This window comes from Trichoderma harzianum, assembly GCF_003025095.1.
Source record: "Trichoderma harzianum CBS 226.95 unplaced genomic scaffold M431scaffold_39, whole genome shotgun sequence".
Classification (NCBI taxonomy): domain Eukaryota; kingdom Fungi; phylum Ascomycota; class Sordariomycetes; order Hypocreales; family Hypocreaceae; genus Trichoderma; species Trichoderma harzianum.
In genome coordinates this window covers 32611-49767 of record NW_020209287.1, presented here as the reverse complement: position 1 = coordinate 49767, position 17157 = coordinate 32611, and the positions used below count along the sequence as shown (strand labels likewise).

Below are 17157 nucleotides of genomic sequence, written 5' to 3'. Positions count from 1 at the left end.
TTTGCTTCACATGGTAGCGCTTACCCTGTACGAAGTAGCTAATGAGTGTATTTTCCTATTTGCAAGCCTTTATATTTAGACGACTATTCTTAAGATTATGCACAGGTGGTATCTACATAATGATAAGCTTCCCTCCTACATCTATAGGTACCCTACCTTTTGGGTGCTTAACTATTAAAAACCCTTACTCTGTTTGACTAGCTATTAGATAAAACGACCTTGATTTTTACTTTTACGGTCCTATCTAGGGACTTTAGAGAAATAGAAATATTTATAAACCCTCTGGACCTTTAGAATAGATTAAATTCTATTGCCCCTGGACCTATAATAGCCCTTTAGCCTTAGAGGGAAGTAACTTTTTTTAACTTAAAAACAGAAGAGATTATAATCTTTCCTTTTACCTTTAAAAAGAAAAGACGCTTTAGAAAAGCCCTTAGTATAAATAAAATACCTTTACCTAGCTTTAATAAAGTAAAACTAAGTATTATAATAGTATTATATATAGTATAAATAGCTTTAAGGGGTTTTATTACCTTTATTTTTAATAATATAAAAAAAGCTACTAACTTAAATAATAAGGGGAAATCCTTTATTAAAAGTAGAATTATAAATTAAATTAATAAAATTAATATATAATAATAGATTAAATAAAATATAGTATTAAATATAATTATAGCTATTAACTTTTACCTAGTATAATATACTTTTTAACTTTCCTTAGTAATAGTAAAATAGGTTTAGTTATATTTAAATACTATATTTAAAAACTTTATTACTTTTTATATTAATTCTAAGGGGAGGCCTAAGAACCTTAAGAAATTAAGTAGTAAAGATAAAGCTGCTTAATTAACTAAAATAACGTTAGCTAATATATTTTATACTAAAAGTAATAAACTAAAATTTATTAAAAACCTTACTAGAGCGGAAGTACCTATAACTATTAGAAAAGTAGGCTAGAATAGCCTTAAGGTTACGTAGGTATAAGTTATATTATATAAAGATATTTATAATAAAAAAATATAAAAAGGACTTATAGCCCTAAAGAACTTAGCTTTTAATAATAAAAGGCCAGCCTATACTACTAATAAACTAGGAAATAAAATTAATAAACCTAAAGAAAAATCTAATAATTATATTTTTATTTAAATTCCGCTAGACTATATATAGAGAAAGCTATTAGTTATTAAGGCTAAATAAAAATTAATTAAGATTTTAAAACTTATAAATAAAAATATTACTTACTTTTAAAAGGTTTAATTAAGCTTTACCCTTAGGGGTAAAAATTAAAATATTTAAAATAAAATTATTATACTTTAATTATAAGTAAAAAGTAAAAAACTAAAAATTAAAAAAGTATATATTTAAAAAGTTTTCTTTATATACAGTATATTAAAAACTTATATAAATATAAGTAAGATTTACCTTACTAATACGCTAATCCTTAAGGAGGCGTACGCTAGGGTAGGGGCTAAAGACCTACTAGCAGCCTATTATAAGGCTTTTTTTAAGGAGTTTTTTAATATATACTACTACTTTATTTCCTTTAAGGAAAATATTAAGCCTAGCTTTAAGCTATTTAGCAGCTCCCTTTTAGTAAAAATCTAAGTTTAACCCTCTTAAGTTATTTAATATTTATAATACTTTAGATTTTATAACCTATAGAACTGTATTAGGACTAAAAGATATTATAAATATAATAAACTATTTATTAAATATAATAATATTATAGTAAACTATTTATCCCTTTTATAATATATTAACTATAATAGCCTTTATATAATAGACTTTTTAAAATACCTTACTAAATTAGTTATTAAAAATAAAGAAAAAATATAAATTACTAAAGTATAACTTTAGGTAATTTAAAAACTAAGCTAGTAGAAGTATATTAAAGTTAACTTACTTAAACTAAAGCCTACCTCTACCTTAGCCTTTAATATAAAGAAACTATTTAACCTAGGAATTTATATAGGCCTTTATTTATAACTATTAATCTTTAGCTTAATACTTCTTTTCCCCCCTTAAGCCCTAGCTAAAAAGGTTATTATTAAAGTTAACTTAAATAAAAAAGCTTTTTATAAAAAGTCCTCCTTTACTAAGTTAGTAGTCTACGTAACTAATCTAAATAATAAAAAAGGTAATAAAGCTAAAGAGGATAAAAATATATTTAATACTTCCCTTAAAACTAATAAACCTCTTAATGTAAGTTTATAAATAGTAGGCTTTATTATAACTGCTAAAGAAATACTAACCTTAAAACTTTTTAAGCTAATATTAAAAAGTACGGTTTTTACTAAAATATTACCTTTTTACTAATATAAGAAGGTAGCTATAATATTATATTAATTTAGGAGCCTTATACTACTTAGGATAAGGTTTTAAATAAGAAATAAATTAAAAATTACCCTAAATATTAAATATATAATCTTTTAAATAACTAAAGAAATACTAAACTTTTAATTTTTACTTTTATTAAAATTTTCCTAAACTTCTTTAGTAAATAACTTTTTTTCTTAAAATTAAAAAATAAATATATATATTAAATAAAGGTATATAAATATACTATTATTAATATTTACTAAAAAGCCTTAGTAAACTTAATTATAAAAACCTTTATTAAATAAGGCCCTCCCCCTTTTTACTTAATTATTATAGGTAATTTTAATATTTTATATTAACTTTAGGATTTAAGTAAGAGTATAGATTTAGTAGGTAATAAAATTATAAAATAAGTAAAAAAGTATAATTTTCTTTTTACTTTAATAAATATACCTACCTAATACTTAGGAAAATATATTAACTTAGTTTTTATAAATTACTTTATATTAACTAAAGTTAAATATTTCCTTAATATAAAATTAAACTATTATATAGTAATTATAAACCTACTTAATTTCCTTAAGATAACCCTAGGGGTAAAGAAAAAATATATTTTACTAAAATATTAAGAAGACTTTAGCTAATTTATATACTTTTATACCTAGACCCTCCCCTTAGTTAACCTAAATATATTTTTAAAAATTAACTTAGATAAATATACTAAGGCTTTATAAAACCTTTTTAAATAAATTATAAAAGTAGTTAATAAAACTAAGTACTAAAATAGCTATAGTATACTATAGTAGTTAAAGAAGTATAAAGTAGCCTATAAGGCCTATAAAGAATTTATAATTAATTCCTTAACTTAAGAAGGAGCTTATAAAACCTTTAAAAATATTATTTACTATAGTAAGTAAGTTTATTAAAATAGAATTATAGTAGAGGCTAGTATTATTAAAAATATTTAGTTAATAGTAAAATAGTATAAGGTAATAAATTACTTTTAACTACCCTTTTTAATAAATAAAGATAAAAGTATCTTAAACTTTATAAAGAAAGTTATTTTCCTTAAAAATAGACTTTTTAAATGTAAAATAATAAAGGAGAATATCTTAAACTTATAGGAAGAGGACTTTTTTATTAATAAAAATATTTACTAAGATTAAATAATATTAAAACTAAAGGTTAAAAAAACTATAATAAGGTTAGGTAATATAGTATCTAATATAAATAATATATTAATTACTTTTTTATAGTTTACCTAGCTAATTATTAACAGTTATATAATTAACCTTTTCTATAGTTATTTAATAGTAAAATACTACTTACTTTTTTTTTAAAATATAGAGATTACTATTATTCCTAAACCTAGGAAGTTTAAAAAAATATATATTATATATAAAGGCTATAGACTTATTTCCTTACTTTCCTATATAAAGAAAGGCCTTAAGAAGCTTTTAGCTAAAAAAGTCTTTTTTTTAGTAATAAAATATAAAATTCTATTAAAATAATACTTTAGGGCTTTTTTAAAAAAGTTTACTATAGACTTTATTACTTACTTAATATATAATACTAAGGTTACCTTAGTATAAGGTTTTATTATTTCCTTTTTTATATTTAATATTTCTAATACTTTTAATATAGTTATATATAATTGCCTAGTATATAAACTTAGGGAATAAAGGTAGTCCCTTTTTTTTATAAAATAGATTAACTCCTTTATAAGTAACTAAAAGGCCTTTATTTAAAATAGCTATAGAATTATTTTTTTAAAAATAGAGCTAAAGTACGGAGCTTTATAAAGGTTTTTTATTTTACTTATTGTTTTTATACTTTACTTTTCCCTTAGTCTAAAGCTTAATAACTTAAATACTTAGTTTAGGTATATAAATAATATTAGTATTATAGTAATAGGAGCTAATATTAAAAAAACTATTTAAAAGCTTTAGTAAAAACTTAAGGATATTTTAAACTAGGGTAATAGAAATATAGTTTTCTTTAACTTAGATAAGGTTAAATTTATATATTTTTATAAGACTAGAACCTAGATTTATAATAAAGGAGTAGACTTTAGAGGAAAGATTATATTTCCCTAGGACTTAGTCTACTAACTAAAAATATACTTAAATTTATAGCTTTTTTTTAAAAAGTACTTTAGGATTATAAAAGAAAAAGCCCTTAAAGTAGTTAATTTTCTAAGATTTCTAAATAAAATATAAAAAAGGTCTTTACTAAATATAATAATTATAATAGCTAAGGCTTATATTACCTCTGTAGCTTTATATAAGACAGAGGCCTTTTAATTTAGTAAAAGTAGATAAAATATAATAAACTTAGGTAAATAAGTAAAAATAGGTTTAATAAGATTAATTATAATCCTAAACTAGCTGTTTAAAGCAGTAGCTAGGGTAATTATTTTTATTTAAAAAATAATTAACTTTTTTATTATATATAGAAAGTCTAAAGTCCTTTTAATATTAGTATAAGTAGTATAAACTAGACTTTATATAATAGCCTATTTTATAAGCTTAAATAAGAATTACTTAATTAATAAATATATTAATAAGAAACTCTTTTTTAAAATCCCTTTTACTTAACTATAATATACTATAGCTTTAGTAAGTAAAATAGTCTAACTTTTTTTTTTTATTAAAAATAATAGAGTTATTAAATTAAACCTAGACTTTAGAGGTTTTTTAAAAATAAAAGTAGTAGAAAAATATTTTAAGCTTTTTAATAACCTCCTTAGGTTTACCTTTTTTACTTACTTAAATAGGTTATAAAATAAATAAGGTAATATAAAATAAAGAGCTATTATATACTATAACTATAAAAAAACTATAATATATAACCCTTTTACTAATATAAAGGTTTATAATACTAAAGTAATAGGCATTTTTAAAATTATAAAGCTAATTAAAATATATACCTTAGTAAACCTAAATATTTAAGAAATTTTACTTTTTTTAAATAACTTAGCAGTAGTAAATAAAATATTAAAGCTAACCCTACTTTATCTTAGGGAGCTTATATAAGGTTATATTAAATTACTTAGAAATTACTTTTATAAGTAATAACTAAAGTAGCCTAGGTTTTAGGTTATAAAAATATATTAAAAAATAAAAAAGCTAATTAATTAATAAAAGAGGGTTTAAAACTCTTTTACTACTTAAAAAACTACTTTACTATTACTTTTATTAAAAAGTAAATAAAAAGAAAATATAAGGAAATATAAAATAATAACTAAAATAATAATTACCTAGAGCTTTATAAAGCAGGTAGGTAAAGCTTTTATAAAGCTCCCTTTATACCCCTAGAGTTATACCTCTTATATTTAATCTTATATAGGCTTTTAACTAAAAGGTTTAAATATAAGGACTTTATAAAATATTATAAAAGGTTTAAATATAACGCTAGGCCTACTTATAAGTATAGTAAGCTAAGGATATAAGGATATTTTACGAAGTATTATATAGTAGCCCCTTTCTTCTCTAAGGTACTTAAAAAGAAAATATACTTTAGGATTACTTATATTTAATATTTTCTTAGTAATAAAGGGTATAAGGACTTTTAAAAACTAGTAAAGGATATAAGCTTATATAGCCCCCCCTTTATAAATATAAATACGTAAAATAAATTAATACTCCCCTATTTCCTTTATTATATTAAAATGTAGTAAATGCTTAATTTAAACTCAGCGGCTTCTACTATCCTAGTGCCTAGATGAGGACTTATATAACTAGCTTACTTAGTAGACGTTAATAATAAAATAAATAAATAAATAAATAAACATCTACATAATGATATTATTCCTTAGTCAATAAATGAGCCGGCTTTTGACATTAGCGAAGTCGATAAGTTGCGCAGCATTGAGATATTGGGAATATGCGGCAAGTCTAAATTTACCCCGTTGGAGAAACTATTATAGAAGCTGTAAAGTAGATCATCGAGGACAAACCAAGAAATGTTCTAAAGATACGGACAAACCTATGCTTGGAGGCAGTTGGGAGCTTGATGATACACGACATTTGAAGGGGAGTGTTTATAAATCTCACATTTGTAATGCATTCGTAAAAATATATAAATACACTTCTTTAAATGTTTCTTGCTCTGAGTTTAATAGAGAAATAGAAATCGGGGTTGATTTCCGTCAGAATGGTTTTAACATCCTCTTGAAGCGTTTCATTCTTCATTAGTTTTGTGTCTTGAATTCACCTGTGATTTACACCAGTGTCATTCTAGTTTCTTGGTAGCTTTCCAATACCTACTCTGTCAGCCGAAAGTACTGAATGTATCCGAATGAGTTCTATTGTGCCATGGGCAATTGCCTACCAGATTGGGCGAAAGTGGCCACTTGGAATGGTACGATGATATAAAGCATTCTCATTTCAATGCGTTCTAAATGTCCGCCATGGACTTTGTCATTTATTTCCAAGATGTTCGCTTAGCAGGAGGCTTACCGTATGTTGTCATAATAGAATACTAGTCACGATTGGACACTACCAAGACAAATGAGAAAATTAAGATGTAATATAAAATATTAACTTATAATGAAAATAGTAAAATACAGTTCCATAATATCACTATCAATGAGAGTCAACAAGTTGTTCAAATAATGCTGTACCTTCAAATCCCAGGATTTCAAAGCTCCCTATCCATCGTTGGATTGCACCTGGAATGTTTAAGAATTCATGTGTAACAGTGGCTTTAGCTTGAGTATTCTCATGCCCGACCAACAGCTCAATATTGAAACCGCTAGGCGATCCAGTGGTAGTAGTCGGCGGATAAGTAGAGTTGGCTCCAAACGGGCGAACCTTGATACCTTCACAGGCTGCGTTCAAGATTTTGCCATCACGGGCGACATAGCTACTTTTGTATTCGGTGCCATCGACCGCAAGAAAGTCAAACCAGACGACGGAGTAAGGACCTGCTCGGCCATGACCCCAGTACCAGCTGCGAAAGGTGGAACCCATCGGCACGTTTCCCCAGTTCTAATTAAGGGTAATCAGTTAACAACTTCACATCTGACGATCAGTAGTAACCTAACCTTATCGTGGTATCCCGTGCCAGAGAACTCAACGACAGTTCCAGACCAGTTGAAATAGACACTGGCATCTGCATCAGGCATCACGTTTACCCAGCCTACTCCCGGTGCCAACAGCAAATCGCCGCCAGCGCTTAGATCGTCAGTGCAAGGCAGATGCGGTGGGGCAACCTGATTGGTATATTAATCAGAAAAGTAAAAAGACAAGCATTGCAGTGTTCATTGGTTTTGACTTACGCTTTTCAGAATAATCTCTCCAAATATTCCATTACTTGGCGAATCCAATCGAACCACGTACTGGGACATATCTGAGGACCCGAGCCAATCACCCACGCCTTGGTATTCCCCAGAACTTCCGTTACCGATGGTCCCAATTCTGACGTCCTCCGCCTGGAGGTGGATGTTCAAGTCTGTCCCGTTCTCAAATGTGAACCATATTGGGTGTTCCGCTTTGATTGAAAGCGGCGCCAGCGGTGTAGAAAGTGATGACGATTTCGCTCTTATGGTCCCAGGAAACAACATCAAAATACCACCAATCGACTGTCGTGTCATTAGATGGAAACACTTTCATTCCATCTAAGCCGGTCTGACCACTTCGAAATTCAACAGTACTATGTACGTCTTTAGTTGGTAGAGGCACATTGGTAACGGTTGCGCTTAGATTCGGTTTCACGCCATGACCCAAGACACCAGCTGCGAAGTGCAAGCAGGCATAGAGCGAGATGTTTGACCACATTTTTCGGCGATAGATATCGAATGTGTGTAAAAGATAATATTGTAATATAGTTGCTTAGATGTTATGCTTGATATTGTCTGAATGATTCAGAGTTCTTTAGTCGTCCAATGGCTATGTTTTTATAGTGAAGCTGCTGAGATTGATCAGTATATATCTAATCCACTGACACCATCAACTCCGCCACTGTGAAAAACGCCGCAGGCAAACTCCGACCTCCTGAAGGCAAGCGACGGAGTTGATGAAGCTTCGATGCTGAATATTACCGTCATTATCATTATTCAGGAGCGTCGTTGCGGAAGTCAGATTCTGGACGTGGTAGGGGGTCAAGTAAAGCGACGCTAAGTCTAAAGGGGAGCACAAATGCGAGCCGCGCGGCAATTATTAAATCTGCAAATTCATTGTACTGGAGAGCATTTTGGCCCGGCTGAGAAGCTTTTTGACTATTCTATGTTACAAAAACGCTCTTTGGGTTATTTCCCCCTCTGGTGATGATTTTTGAGGGGTGCAGGTTTTGAGAAAGGGAACTCAGTACCCCATACGTATATTCCCTAATCCACTAGGCCGAAAGAATCCTCTAGAACCTTCATAGGATGGAAATAACAAGGCATGCCCTCTAGAATCAAGGTATATTAGCATCGGAGCTACTTGATGTCCCTTTGCCAAAAACCCATTGTAGAAGTCTATTTTTTCATTTCTTCAAACTAGCATCCGACCACAAGATCCGTTCGGCACAATACGATAAATATTCTCTTTAAGCCTGTTCTTTACCTATGTATAGAATGTTTGCGTAATCTACCTGTATAATTCAGAATACCGTAATTGTCTGAGGAGCCCACTACTTGTTTTGTGATCCCAGTTCCTCCAATGAAAACCACCTTTCAAGATATTTCACACAAGTAAAAGCAAGATACCGTACCTAATCAAGTATCCTCATTGATCCTGTCTCGTTTCATCAGCAAATTTACTTTACTTCAGGCAATGGTATTCGTATATATTTGTCCACGATGACTCTCAATTATGCATATACGATACTATCCAAATGTTCTAACCAACTTGAGTCAACTGCACAGTTTGTACAAGATCGAGTCAAAAGGAATGAATCCGGTGCATCAGACGTTTCAAGCATCTGGAAAGTCCTCAATAGTTTTTAAGTGGACTGGCTCTAGTTCATTGAGCTTCTTTCTCATGGCCCTGCTGGCAGGATACACTGCAACATCCGTTAGCATATCCAGGCGTAAATCGGCAATAGTAGTTACGTACCGACTCGTCTCACTCTGTTTGATCCCCCTAGCGGCTGCAGGCTTACGAGGCCGTGCCATGGGTTGATCACTATGTGGTCCTCCCAAAATTTCTTCCTAATGGGGTTGTAGCTGTCTTGCTTCGGAATTACCAATTTGGCAACCGTCTCCCATGGATACTTCTCCGCATCCCACTCCTTACTAGCATCTTCTATCGGCTGGTCTTCTAGATTCTCGCACAATTGCACTTGAAATTCGTACTCTGCCTCATTGTGCAAGTGAAAGTCGCGTAGCCAGTGGCGCAGCACGTCCTGCGTGTCACTAGATTGGACTGTCTGTTTGTAGAGTTCACGCTGCATCTTGGATGATGGAACAAGGGAGTACTTCATTATATAGTCACCGAAGCGGTAGGCCGTCTGGGAGTATTGGCGAGTGGCTTCTAGGTGAGTGCTGCGTATCTGATCCTGGCTCTTGTGCAGTTCGGCATCGGGGCGGGCATCAAAGTCTTTGTAGAGGCCAACTAGATCTGCGCCGTGCTTGAGTCTGAGCGCAATTATCTCCTTGGCTGTCTTTGCGTTGGCCAAATCCAGAATGGGTGTGCTGTTAAATTCAATGTCCTGAGTAGGAGAATCGCGCCCCTCCTGAAACATTTCACCTTTAACGCCGAACAGCTTTATCGCAAAACCTCGAGGCTGGGGAATGCGGTCCTACAAAACGTTATTCACAGAACCTCACGGGAATTAGATGACTGCTTCGTACATCCACATTCGGGTCTGGCAGGGCAGAGCTGTAGCGGCAAACGGCCGGATACTCACCAGCCTGCGCAAATAGTTCCGTCTGTTTCAGGTGGCCAGGTAGATTGCCCGGGACGATAAACGTGCCCTTGACAACACCATGGCTTCGTCCGTGAGTTCCAGACATGACGTGTCCGTTCATCTGAAACATGGCCTGATGCAACCCGTTAAATATCTCAACGACAGCTTGAATGTCATCAGCTTCGCCTTCAGGAATTTTCTCAACACCTTGCGAATTCCATCGGATATGCTCTCGAGTAGCCATTTTGCTTGTGGAATCTAGTCGGTTGAGATCTGGTTACAAGTGCGGATTGTCTGCCAGTTTCTCCTCTCTTCAAAATTGCTGAGCTGAGTTTGATCATAAAGTCTGGGGGATAAGCCAGTTGAGCTGAATTTATAACTTACCGTAGGGCCTAGATCCAAGTATAGGTCTCACGGGTAATCACTATTAATTAGTATGGCGTCCAATCCTAGAAAGCGTTACTACGTCCCGTGAGCCCCACCACCAAGTTTCTATGGTGTGTAACTCAATCAATGAGATGGACGTCTTAATTACTTCGGTGCAAATTTTGGAGAGCTACAGCTGATACTAAAATATCCATCTGCAGGCGTCAGAGGCGCTGTGCGCGAGGGTTTCGTTGCTATCTGGGGACGGCCCTGCTATCGTATACGCGTCCTAGTCCGCAAAAAGTGATTACCAAGACGGAACAGCGGAACAAGGTACAAAACCATCCACTCAAACGCAGTCAGACAATGAAATGATGCGAACCCATGCAGCGGTGGCGATTTTGGCCCAGAGCAAAGTGTACCGATCCTTATTGCAACAAATATCAGTGACGAATCCTGAATTATTCTTTGTAAGACCACAGCCTCGTCTATTCGAGTCAAGGTTCCAAGAATATTGATAATAATAGTCCTAGGTCATACTAAAATAAGCCTTGCTGTGTATTTAGAATCTTGCAAGCCACGTCCCATATCGGATCCATAACTGGACTTAACCGACCAAAAGTCAATCCGTCATCTCTGTCATTTCCAATCTTACTAATACGAAGATTCTGAGTAAATCTCAGAGCAAGAACTAGGCAATGGCTGTGAGATTTGCATGTGCTTACAATGTGAGCTTTTGGCGCTGCTGTCTTGAGGTGCTAAAGTGTGCGACCAGCCCCCTCCACCAAGTTGATCAACCTCCAAAGCTCATACACATACGCGAGTAGCTACGGGTCCACACAGCACAGAAACTGGCGCCGCAGAACCGACAAATGCCGATAATAGGTCTGCTTCGAGGCTTCAGCTAGTCGGAGAGTTTTCCAGGTAGCTTCAGACTGCGAATACATGGTGGGTTGTGATTGGATAGCGCATCATCAAATTCACCTCTAACACACAATGCATTTGTACAGTAGCGCTTTTCGAAGCAACTTGCCCACCATTCTATACCGCGCTTTTCTACTTTAGGGGCTACGACCCCTTGTCAGCGAAGCACACTAGCTGGGAGCCCGTCGTTGGTCATCCGCTTACGTTTAGTAGGTGGGAGTCGAGTGGTTTTTGGTGTAAATTCATACATATAATAAGGGCCACTTATGGCGTCTTCCAGACAGAGTGCATGGGCTACCTGACCCGCAAAGGGACAAGTCAATGTAAGATGATGAGTTAACATGTCCTCACCTTCTCGGGCCGTCGGAAAAGTCTCCCATATCCTCTGCTTGACTGATCCCAAGTGTTCATAGGCGGTGGCGAACACACCTTGTACCACGATAGCCAAAATTGCCAGCCATTAGATTTCAGCCAAGGATTTCCATTCTTGGACTCCGGTTACTCTCATAGCGTCTAGTTCAGCTTCGGACAGCTGTCTACTCTACCGCATCAGGTTGCATTAGAACAGTTCCTTGCAGGAGACCCGTACAACCATGGGAAGTTCTAGTGGCGTCGCTGACGCCATTGTCTTCATCGACTGTAATCAAGGCAGACCTCCGAGAGACCCTACAGTGAAGACTCTGATCCGAAGTCGGGCTATGAAGCAAGCCGCGATTCAGCGCAAGAGGGACGGACGCTATGAGAGGCTGAACATGATACAGTATCCTGAATGGATACTAGGTTCGCAACAGCAAAACGAACCGACAGATGTAAAAGACGGAAACGTAGCGTTGGTTACAACTGTAAATGAGACTGGTGGACACACTGATGAGGGCGACGAAAACGAACCTCAGACACGAATCGCGAGAAAACGAACGGCCTTACTGGAAGGAAGTCTCCGATGGCGTGCAGGCTACAAGCCACGTATACTCACCAGTTTCACGACAGGGAATTCATCAAACTATTCACTGTTACATTTGACCGATCCACTCACTTTGCACCATCTCGGCGTTACCACATTTTCTCTCTTCCGTCCTGAGACGGCGTGCTTTGGGCACACCTTAACCAGTATGCCTGAATATGAAAAGAGACGTCTCCTATTCTTCATCCCCAGTCTATATGGGCATTTTCCAGCTCTCACCTACGCCACTGATTGTGTTGTTGTTAGGTTAGAGCAGCTCATTCGCTCAAGGGGCATTTTATCATCAGAGAGGGATGTTCTATCGTTGGGCTACTATACAAAGGCAATAGAAGCTCTTCAGGGAATAATAGATGATGAAGATCTACGAGCACTGCCGGAAACGCTATGCGCGGTTTTACTCTTGGAATTCTTTGAGGTATGTGCAATATTCCGCAACCTGGATACTACATTTTGTGCCATCTATTCATCTGCTCTAGCTACTGCATGGTGGGCCTCTGATCGACTCATGGATATATCATGCAGCGGGTGCAGCTCGTCTTATCGAGCTCCGAGGTCCTCACAACTTTCGGACCAGATTTGAGCTCTCACTTTTCATGGCCCATGCTGGCCCCATTGTATGAATGAAGTAACCCTTTATAATGCTTGTATGGAGCTGACATCATTGTCTTTTTTTTTTTGTGTGTGATAGATTACGGAAGCACTCTTGATGGGGAAAAGGTGTTTTTTGTGTGATGACGAACGCTGGCTGAATGTCATGTACGACGCCATTCGCAATGACCCCATTGTGCCGCAGCATCAAGTTCATCTCGTTGTTAAACTATGGACGAGCCTCATTAACTTACCAAACTTATTTCTGGATGTCAAAGATTTGATTCGTATGTCGGCGTCGGCTGATAGGCGCCAGGATCTTATTACAAGGCTCCTTGCTGAGCAAGACCAGCTTCAGTGGTGGCTGGCGTTAGCCGAGCAGTACCAGTGTGGTATTATTTCCGGCAAATTAAGCACTCTAGCTGACGGTGCAAGTACATTACTACTGTATTCAACAGTTCGTGAGCAGCCGGTATCCTGGAAAGTCCTTATAGGGACTTATATATTCGTCCTTCTCGTTCAACTACGCTTATTATTTTCGCTCTCACCATCACAGTTTCCTGAACTAGAGTCTACATGCCAAGCAGTGGCAGATATGGTTATGCTGATGATTACAGACTGGGATAGCTATCGAAATGACCGGCTTGTCGGTGGGATCTTCATGTCTCAAGCCATGTGGATGGCCAAAGCTATTTTGAAAACTCGGGATTGCTGGAGTGATAGTGCATCGCACACTAAAAATACTGGCATGATTGATGGGTGGAAGTTTGAAGCTTGGGTAAATGCGATAGCGGGAGAAGTATATAGTAAATGAATCAACTCCACCATTCCTGAGGCTCAATAGCACTTGGTCAATTGCCTTGAGACTGAAGTGATGCGCCGACCTCTGATAAGGTAAATTATTAAAATTGTTGGGTTCAGTCAAGCAGTTATTTAATCGAACCATTCTTGTCCATTAGATGCTTCTCTATTTTTTTAACTTTGCTGTTGACCATTTTCGAATGCAAAGATCAATTCTTTGTGCTCTGGACTGCGGGATGTACTAGCCTTAGAAGGTACAGAACGGCTCACAACCCCAGAATCGAAGTCAATGACTGGATTAAGCTCTTGCCCATTTTCCACTCCCTTCTTGTAAGAGACTTGGCCATAGTAAGCCACACAAAGGATCCGCAAAGCCTTTCCTAGGACAGCTGTGTCTTCCGAACCCGGAAATATACATCTGATGGCCTGGTTCGCAAGCAAGACTAACAAACCTGTCAGGATTAAACATCACTAGGTTTGTGTATACGTCCGGGTTATGCAAGAGGAATCTGATATTGCATTGTAAAACTAGAGCACTTCTCCCAGAATTTGGAAAAACTGCTCAATCAAAATTCGCCATACGTTTGCTAGAATTATTGCTCTTGTGGGAACAAAGTAGCCTTCATACGTATCATTCGTGGTGACCGCGTGAAATAGTCCCATGGGCGCGGTAGGATGCTAGCCAAGAGCTTCCTTCGTGTTGGCTTCGACGTAGGGTAGGAAGGCTCGGTCATCAATAGTGGGAGTCCTTCTAGCCCCTACCCCAAGATCGATCTCATGGCGAGAAAGAAGGCCTGGAGTGTTCGTACGGACTAAAACTCGGAGTCAACTTTATGGCAACTAAATAGATACTGTCAAGAAGAGTGCTTTACGGTATCGGTGCCTTCAGTATACATGCTATTGGCGCTTCATTTCAAGATGTACTCGTCGTCTTCGGACATCTCGCCTTCACTCTTTTGGTATTCGTTGATCACAAAGCACTCTTGTTCACCTCTCTGGCTAATTGCCTCCTCACAAACTTCATCGGTCGCTCGGTCGTCTCAATTAGAGTCTGATGCCACTCCTTAGCTGCCTTTTTAATCCACCCTCTGGTAGCCATTCTGTCAGGTAGCGTAATATAGGCACTATATCCACCATCCATGCTCCCGAAATAGCTGCCTGAGAAAACTGTTCCATTGCCCGATCTGCAAGCTCGATCATGACATCTGGGCCTTTCGGATCGATAGTGTAGCCATATGTCATTTCGAGGATGATCGCGCCAGTCTGAGTACGAATATGTTGGAGCCAGTTGTGTGGAGCACGCAGGATAAAGAAAAGAAGAAAGCGACTCATTTCGGCCTCGAGCGTTGGGCAGTAACGCGACAGCGCTGAAGATGACTCAATGGCCTGATGCATCTTCTGCCGACATACGCAAAACCTTCGTGTGTACGACTGCCCCGATACGAGGTTGGGCCATCCACACATCCCCAGGCCAAAGATCAAACGAGGTCAGCCGGAGTTAACACTGCTGCGCTTATCTAGGGGAGATAAAAAGCGGCTTTGCTCGAGTAGAGAATAATAATGGTACTCCCGAAGACTGTATAAAGCTAATTGGCCCTCTGCAGTAAGCAGTAAAGCACCCATTGTTATTTAGTCGCGAGAGACGTAAGCTTCGCTTTTGCCAGCACCACCCATAACATGCCGCTATAATATTCAAGGTTAATCAGTGAAAAGGCCACCCAACACTAAACCTTATATACTTTACTAGTAGTTGTTGGAGGATAACGATAGATTACAAGCTGAGAAAATGGTTAAATTTGAGCAATCCATTGAGCGGTTTGTTGGGACGAGATATTCCACCTCAGTTACGCGATGTTCTTCTTTCTCATGACACCAAGTTCCCGAAGCGACTTGGTCAATCCAAGTCGTACCCAATTCTCAATCTCCCTCTCGGTGGCTACAGCAATTATCCCCAACATGCCCAGCGAATTCACCCCGGCTTCTTTGTTAATCGCCGCGCGCCGTCGCGGAATGACTACCATCCACCGACTTGTGAAGGCCACGTTATGCGGGCAAGCCTCCCCATCAGCCACAGTGTTACCTGTACAATTCTCCCACGCCTTGGTAGCCTGACGTAGAAGCTGCGCATAAATACTCGCTACTGTAGCCGGTGTTATAGCCCCATCCTCGAACCTATAATGGAACCACTCGAAGGGTACTCTGGGCTCTTTCGCAACGTGAGAATCGAGAAATGCGGTGGCAAAACCGTCAGCCGGTAAGGGCATCAGCTGCATGTGCTTATGCAGCCGGCTACATCCCCCATCCCTCCCACAGTTGTAGAACACAACGTAGTCCGTAGCTAGGTCGTTTAAAGCCGCTAATGTGGTCCATGCCGCTTCCAAGTCGCTCCTGTCCAACGGCTCATGCTGCCTGCGGTACCCATCGCAGGTGAGCATCATGAGATGCGGGCGCGAGAAGCAAAATTTATTCGCGATGAGGAAGTGGCTTTTGCTACCGTCATCTATTTCGTAGCCATTCGTATTGATGTCGCTCCCCGGTCGTTGCTGCATGAGGCTCAAGGGTGATTTGTTTTGGCCTTGGACTAAAATTTGCTCCGGGGGTGTAGAAAGAGTTGGTTTTTGGGCCAGCGCTTTAGTAAGGATGAAATGAAACTTTACCACAACAGATAATTTATTATTAACGTGAATATCACTAGTAAATAACCACGGAACGAACCTTGAGGTCTCTATCAGTGTGCTCGATAATCTTTTGGTGGTCGTCATAGTGAACAAAGCCCGCCTCAATTAAGGCATCAAAACGGGATAACACCAAAGACCCATTTATAGGAGGTAATCGTTCACCAGCTGTCATGGTGACTGTAGTTAATAATCCGTCTTCCACTTCAGCCGCTGAGGTTTAAATATGCGAAAAGCAAAGCTGGATAATTAAGTACTGGTTTCATATATGATTATATAAAAGAGATATAATTCAACTTCAATCATATACAACTACGATATATGGGCGCGATATTACCGAAACAGAAATTTACCGCTAGTACAGTAAACGCATTACATATAGAAACTGACGTGATATTTACAATTTGTCTGGCTTGATGGTAAATCTTTCCTCTTAGTAAGAAGATTACACAGCGCTTCATTAGCTGGGAGACGATAGTATGACTTGGGAAGAGCGAGAACTATCCATACATGGAAAATCACCATATGCGATAGTAGGGTCTTTGCAATCTTCAATCTCTAGTAAGAGGAGTATTATAGTTCTTTAAACATGGCAGAATGGGATCAAAGCTGGATGGAATGATACAATCGAGAATGATACACTTCAGTATGTCAAACTCAGCTTGAAGTTTTAAATTGTTTGCTCCAAAT

The 17157-nt window shown here is 36.8% G+C and overlaps 6 protein-coding genes across 6 annotated transcripts; 2 read left to right on the top strand and 4 right to left on the bottom strand.

Moving 5' to 3' along the window:
* Window positions 1–2786: 2786 nt before the first annotated feature.
* Window positions 2787–2948, top strand: M431DRAFT_101967 (hypothetical protein; the record flags this gene model as incomplete). Its single annotated transcript, XM_024911367.1, has 1 exon — window positions 2787–2948. A coding segment is annotated over one exon (162 nt), but the record flags the coding sequence as incomplete, so codon positions are not given.
* Window positions 2949–6970: 4022 nt separating this feature from the next.
* On the bottom strand, window positions 6971–8099 carry M431DRAFT_526053 (hypothetical protein; the record flags this gene model as incomplete). Its single annotated transcript, XM_024920659.1, has 6 exons — window positions 6971–6991; window positions 7053–7310; window positions 7367–7534; window positions 7601–7753; window positions 7797–7984; window positions 8045–8099. 6 exons carry the CDS (start codon window positions 8097–8099, stop codon window positions 6971–6973), a joined length of 843 nt encoding a protein of 280 aa, XP_024767271.1.
* Window positions 8100–8970: 871 nt separating this feature from the next.
* Window positions 8971–10459, bottom strand: M431DRAFT_129818 (hypothetical protein). Its single transcript, XM_024912425.1, has 3 exons — window positions 10097–10459; window positions 9360–10044; window positions 8971–9306 (listed from the first exon to the last, which is right to left on the bottom strand). Exons 1-3 carry the CDS (start codon window positions 10394–10396, stop codon window positions 9218–9220), a joined length of 1074 nt encoding a protein of 357 aa, XP_024767270.1. The 5' UTR covers window positions 10397–10459; the 3' UTR covers window positions 8971–9217.
* A 1576-nt stretch (window positions 10460–12035) lies between these two features.
* Window positions 12036–13805, top strand: M431DRAFT_129815 (hypothetical protein; the record flags this gene model as incomplete). Its single annotated transcript, XM_024912424.1, has 4 exons — window positions 12036–12271; window positions 12377–12818; window positions 12880–13017; window positions 13092–13805. 4 exons carry the CDS (start codon window positions 12036–12038, stop codon window positions 13803–13805), a joined length of 1530 nt encoding a protein of 509 aa, XP_024767269.1.
* Window positions 13806–14460: 655 nt separating this feature from the next.
* On the bottom strand, window positions 14461–15305 carry M431DRAFT_369876 (hypothetical protein). Its single transcript, XM_024914630.1, has 2 exons — window positions 14665–15305; window positions 14461–14604 (listed from the first exon to the last, which is right to left on the bottom strand). The coding sequence occupies exon 1, from the start codon at window positions 15254–15256 to the stop codon at window positions 14837–14839; it is 420 nt and encodes a 139-aa protein (XP_024767268.1). The 5' UTR covers window positions 15257–15305; the 3' UTR covers window positions 14461–14604; window positions 14665–14836.
* Window positions 15306–15607: 302 nt separating this feature from the next.
* Window positions 15608–16642, bottom strand: M431DRAFT_550135 (hypothetical protein; the record flags this gene model as incomplete). Its single annotated transcript, XM_024921310.1, has 2 exons — window positions 15608–16443; window positions 16508–16642. The coding sequence occupies 2 exons, from the start codon at window positions 16640–16642 to the stop codon at window positions 15637–15639; spliced, it is 942 nt and encodes a 313-aa protein (XP_024767267.1). The 3' UTR covers window positions 15608–15636.
* Between the last annotated feature and the right edge of the window lie 515 nt (window positions 16643–17157).

Excerpts from the sequence above, each read along its gene's own strand:
- M431DRAFT_369876 (XM_024914630.1), bottom strand. The coding sequence starts at position 15,256 with ATGTGTGGATGGCCCAACCTCGTATCGGGGCAGTCGTACACACGAAGG.
- M431DRAFT_129818 (XM_024912425.1), bottom strand. The coding sequence starts at position 10,396 with ATGGCTACTCGAGAGCATATCCGATGGAATTCGCAAGGTGTTGAGAAA. Across the intron at positions 10,045-10,096 it reads TGCCAGACCCGAATGTGGAT|GACCGCATTCCCCAGCCTCG; the intron begins GTACGAAGCAGT and ends AACGTTTTGTAG. Across the intron at positions 9,307-9,359 it reads AAACAGAGTGAGACGAGTCG|TGTATCCTGCCAGCAGGGCC; the intron begins GTACGTAACTAC and ends CGGATGTTGCAG.